Source organism: Montipora foliosa, chromosome 11, assembly GCF_036669935.1.
Source record: "Montipora foliosa isolate CH-2021 chromosome 11, ASM3666993v2, whole genome shotgun sequence".
Classification (NCBI taxonomy): domain Eukaryota; kingdom Metazoa; phylum Cnidaria; class Anthozoa; order Scleractinia; family Acroporidae; genus Montipora; species Montipora foliosa.
Window position 1 is genome coordinate 34887679 of NC_090879.1, and position 5615 is coordinate 34893293.

Below are 5615 nucleotides of genomic sequence, written 5' to 3' on the forward strand. Positions count from 1 at the left end.
ATACTTCTTTTGGCTGACTACCTATGTACGCTACCTCTCTCAAGCGGGTAAGTATTTCTTATCGTCAGACAAAAAGAGGGAGAAAGAAAATAACAACAAAAACAGAACCTTTGTTATAGTTTCTGCGGGATTTAGTATTGTTGCCAATTCAGTGGGGCACAACATAAAGTATAAATAACTAGTTCCAATATATATACGTCGGTGAAGCAGTTCCCTGAAATATATAAACTACCTTCTAGTAGTAATCTTGGATTACTACTTGGGTAAGGAACGAAACAATCTTACAGGACCGAAGTTTGAGGATACGAGCATTCTTTAGATGGTTTCAATAAGCGCCGATTACTGTGACTCATGTGACAGGATTTAAATACTTTGCCCCTTGCTAGACTTTGAATCATGAGTAAGTGTGATCTGTTTGATTTAAGAAGGTAAATTGCGTTAAAACTAAGTACGCATCTTTTCTGAGGAAACGATACAATAGCCCCCTGAGAGGACATGTAACTAGTAAAATACTAAAGCTAGAAAGATGGAAGAAAAGAAAAGGAATCGAGTAACATTGGCATCGAGGCTGACATGTTGATCATTTCCGAGTTCACTTCAACTTCTTTTACACTGCAAGTTAAAGCGCGAATTAGTGTGGTTATCGGTTTTTCTTTTCGTGTACATTTATCATACACGAGAAAGACTTACACCAAATTCAGCGTGACAGTGGTTGATACTAACTGTGCTCGTCTTTTAACTTCCTTTGAGGTGCTTTCACGAGAAACGTTCACTGAAGTTAATCACTTTCGGGCGGGGTTGACAACTATCGAGATATAAGTTTAACGTGTGATTGCCTTTCTAATCGGTCTCGCAATGTCCGTATCCATGGTAAAAACCGCGGCTGCAGCCTGGGACTGAATACCAGACCTCTCGTGAAGCTTTGTTGAATCAAATGTTGATGATATGTTGAAACCGTCTGCGCACCCAAGCAGTCAACATCGTTCATCAAAATCGAACGGATGTTAAATCAATTGTAGGAGCTGTTTGTCCGAGCCTTAAGATAGGCTTAGATGGATACAGTTATTGTCCAGTAAGCTTTTTAGATCTCTTCTTCTTATATATTTGATAAAAAATAATCATTTTTTTTATTTTTCGGTCTACAGGATTTGAGGCTCGATTGCGCGAAGTTTGTGAGGAATTACTTGGGCCACCACACAGGTATAAGCGGCAATTAAAACGTTAACAGTCGGTTGCATAGTTTAATGCAACAGTAAAGAGAGTTATCGTTGCGTTCACCGCAATCCTGAGGCTCTTGCTTGTCATAAAAGCACGAAAATTCTCCGGCTTCCTCTAACGTTTCTCTCTGTTTTGGAAAGTTACTCTTTATCTCTAGGAAACAGGCAAGAAATAAGTTTCTTTCAAACAAGTTTAAAACAAGTTTGTTTTTTGTACAACGAAAATTTCAACCTGAGGTTAAACAAGTTGTTGGTCGTGACATCATCAGATTCGTTCAGATTTCAGTTTACAAATGTACTTCCGACCCATTTTCTTGTACAGAAGCATTGGACATCAGGACAAGACTTCCGGCTGGAATCCCTCTATTCTGGTAAGACAACAATTATTAAATTTGGAAAGTAGCCCTTTTTTATTTTAGGGAGACAATGTGACCGGTGGGTCAGCGCGGAGGAGGCTCTTATAAGTGTTTACGTGTATTCTGTATTATTTCAAACTCTAACAAGGAGAGCTCCTCAAACTCCACCTCCAACACGCCATGACTAACCTTGAATATCAAAGTACTACTCGATGACGAGCATAATCTATTCGTTACCTTTTCAGGGATACCAAAAAAGAAGTCTATTACGCCAACTTTTGCCTCATATAGGTAGGATTTTTGTTATTTTACGTCAGTATTTTCACGGCTTTAGGTGGTTCAAGATTTTGTGTTGCAATGAAATTTCTGCCCATCTAGCTTTGATATTTTTTTTGTCCGGTCTAATGCTGTATGTAGAGGCCTATGGGTGAGTGGCATAAGATAAGTGGCAAGTAGTAAAGAAGTTAAAAAGGTGGAAATACATAGTAACAAAGAACGAAATGATATATGAAATGAATCATATACTGAACTGCGGATATGAAATCAAGTAAAGCTATGATCCTCGCAGCTATGGTCGCAATTTTTGCCTCTGGTGGCTTCATAGCTCAGTTGGTTAGAGCGTCGCACCGGTATCGCGAGGTCACGGGTTCAAACCACGTTGAAGTCCTGAATTTTTCCGGCTTCTTTACGCAATTGCTAAAATTGCGTCCATAACTGCGAGGATCATAGCTTTACTTGACATATTAACAAACTAACGAATTTATCTTGAAAATTGAGGTTTCTATCATTACAGACAGGACTGCAAGAGTGAATCAGATAAAGGTGTTGATTATGTCATTGGTGGGCTCCCCAGCACAGCCACAAATGAGTCTATTTTTAGAATACTCGTTCCCACGAAAATCAGTTGTCATGTCCCTGAAAAAAACGTGGCAGAAACAGACACGCGTGTCATGGCTTCTTCTGATTGGTTAAAATTGGCGGCCCTTTGTTTGTTTCGCGCGCAAAGTGTATCTAAAAATAAATCCATTTGTGACTGTGCTGGGATAAGGCCGCAAAGTGATAACAGATCAACACTATTATCTAATTCACTCATGAGAACTGTCATCGTATTTCCGACTGAAAATACTTCTGCGCCAACATGTAGGTGTCCTGAATTCATTTGAAAAGTGTGTATTGTCTGATCTTTATGCACAATGTGTTTTTCAGGTACAAACATTCGTCTGCAAAGACTTTTTACCGAGTTTAAGGAGCAGTTGGATGCGCTCAACGTGCTGTAACTAGAGTCAACAAACGATCACTACAGCTCTACTTATCGTGTTCAGCGTCACTTCTAAATAATGTGTATTGTGACCTTTATACAACGGGTGACATGTGGTACAGAAAAGTGCCTTGATTCATGGTACTATCCTCTGAGTAGAACAGTGTTGGCGTGACATGTTGGTCGATGTCACCTGTGATGCATGGCATGACTTACGCGACGTGGTGGAACCCAAGTTAAAGAGCGCTCCCTGCACTTCGATGGGTTTCGGTACTTAATGACACATGCGTTGCAATTTGAGCGAATTGTTGTGACTTATGTTTGTCACATATGCTGGTTCGCTTGTGGCAATCGTCATTAAACGTGGCCCACAATGTAAAATAGTCATATGAGGAACCGCGAATGCCTGGACGTCAGCCCGCTGATGGTTGAAAATGCTTGATCGTTTGTTTGGTCTTAGCGATGGATCACACCCGATACAATGTAAACTGAAGCGTAATGTCAAACAGATTAAACAATTTCAGTAATATATCTACACGCTTGGACCATGCGAACACCTGGATCTGTCTCGTAATGGATATCTTCACAAACCGAAGAGTACTTCAAACAGAGATGGCTAATTGCAGTTATTTGCAAACTGTCAGTTATGCAATCTAAGAGTTACAGTAAGGGAGGAACGTTCCATATGCTCGTCATTACAGAGATTTAGCATTACGTCTACGTAAAACGCGAACGGCAAAATCGACCACGTGACCATGATTTTCTCGCCATTTTGCTCGTTTGCCGGTTGCCGCATGCCGTTTCTTTGTGAAAGTAGGCTTTTAGAGAGATTTGTCATCGTGTTTACTTGGTCTACATGAAACGCCGGGGAATGAAAAGGTATTGTTTGCCATAAAGGCGTGAAAATTGTCCTCTTCCAACTCCTCTTTCTCGTTTGAGAAGTTTATTGACACCTGTAGCTAACGCGCAAGCAATGATGTGATATCAAACAAGCTTCTTTCATTTTTGGCAAAACGCAAATTTTAATTCGACGTTTGCCGTTTGCCCGTAAACGTGATGCTTAATCTCTCTAATATTATTTTCCTCAGTTTGCAGTGAAGAGGCTGCTGTAGGCATTTCTTATTGACTCGGTATTAATCGGTGCGCAGACGGAATTTTTTAGCGCCCAATGCCTCTGTTAGACTGCTCGCAGTCCCTTCTGAGTTAACAGTCGAACCGCCCTGTTTGGTCACGCAAGCGCGCCGAGGGGAGAATGGTGAGAGAGAGAAAGAGAGATTTCTATCAATCACCATTCTTCCCACAGCTCGCTTGCGTGGCCAAAACGGGCGCTTCGACTATTAACTCAGAAGGCACTGTGAGCAGTCTATGCCTCTGTAGACGTTGCATTACAACGTGACGGATCAGTGATCGAGATTTTAGGGAGGTAAAGTGACGACCACAGCAACGACAACGCGGCCACAAGGCAAGATTCCAAACTTCATTGTTTACGGTTTGTTTCATTAACATACGAGTTAGCTCACGGAAGACATCATACTATTTACAACTTAATTGACTTCAAAAGGTAAAAGACCCTGTCAAACTTAGCTAAATCCCTAATTTTGAAGCCTTTTAGCCTCGATAACGAGCCAGTTAGAGCGGTTTTCAATTGAGTGTCGAAAGTAATTAACGAATTGCTTTGGGTTTGCATTACGTCACTCAGTGGGTTGGTTCAAAGTGTTCGCGTCACTTTTTCAAACAATCAGAAGGGAAACCAAAACCAATCGTGGCTCGCGCTTGCACATTTTCCCGCGCTTTGTGTAGGCTACGTGTAATTACTTGGAGTTTTGATTGGTTTACTGGATTGTCTCCGTCCTTTTTGATTGGCCAAAGTAATTACTTTGGTTTTGGTTTTACGACACTCATTTGAAAACCGCTCTATTAGCCATCAAAAACTGATAAATCATTGGGTGCTAAAGATCTAGAAATTTCAAAGCATATATTATGGATGAAGAACCTTCGCTGAACCCACGACCTTCGGATTAGATCACCGTTGCTCTACCGACTGAGCTACAAGGCCAGAAGGGAGCTCCCAATTGGCCCGTCTTGTAGTTCGTGCTGAAAGTATCTCTCACTCGTTCGCTTCGCCTCATTCGTGAGAGAAACTTTCAGCACTCGAAGATAAAATTCTTATCCCCGCGCGGCCATGTAATATCCTCTGTATTTCGTTCAAATTTTCAGAGAGAGCTCATTGTGCAATGCACTTTCAATATTCTGTACTTTAGTCTGTACTGACTGATTAAAAAACGACAGCCTTGGGCTAGTGAGGCAAAAAATGTAACAAAGGATTCTGCTATTCTTGATTAAAAAAGGAAAAATAATCGCGCTGCATTTCTTCGTCGTACTCCACTAAACAACAACGTGAAATCACCAAAGATTTGGTTTTGATGACACTGCGAGTATACAACAATGAGCCAGTAATTTTCTATCTTTACTTTAAAACCGTTACAGGATAGTTCGCCCGAATTGTTCAATGTAATCGCGAAATACCAAAGAGAGCCCTACGGAAACCGGAAGTAAACATTTCGCATGCCAGGACAGGAGTCTCTATCAGTTTTTAAAACTAATCGCCTCTAATAGTAAAAGGAACTTTGCAACGTAAATGTGGTAGTGTGAATACATTCAAGTTAAAAGTAGATCATGGTTCACTTCCGGTAGCCGTCCATGCCACGTGGTTAAGCTACCTATAGATCGTTTTCACTGTCAAGCAACAAAAAAACAAAATCGAAACCGTTCAATCAAATAACC

General features: G+C 40.9%; 1 protein-coding gene across 1 annotated transcript in view; it reads left to right on the forward strand.

The window, feature by feature from the left end:
• LOC137975906 (protein HIRA-like) overlaps positions 1 to 5188 on the forward strand; it is a 59204-nt gene extending 54016 nt beyond the window's left edge. Inside the window, exons 28-32 of the mRNA XM_068823116.1 lie at positions 1 to 47; positions 1146 to 1200; positions 1540 to 1588; positions 1819 to 1864; positions 2780 to 5188. The exon at positions 1 to 47 is cut by the window's left edge and continues 41 nt beyond it. Of these exons, the coding sequence (XP_068679217.1) occupies positions 1 to 47; positions 1146 to 1200; positions 1540 to 1588; positions 1819 to 1864; positions 2780 to 2850 (268 nt within the window). The 3' untranslated portion in view covers positions 2851 to 5188. The remainder of the gene's footprint in view (positions 48 to 1145; positions 1201 to 1539; positions 1589 to 1818; positions 1865 to 2779) is intronic.
• The last annotated feature ends 427 nt before the right edge of the window (positions 5189 to 5615 follow it).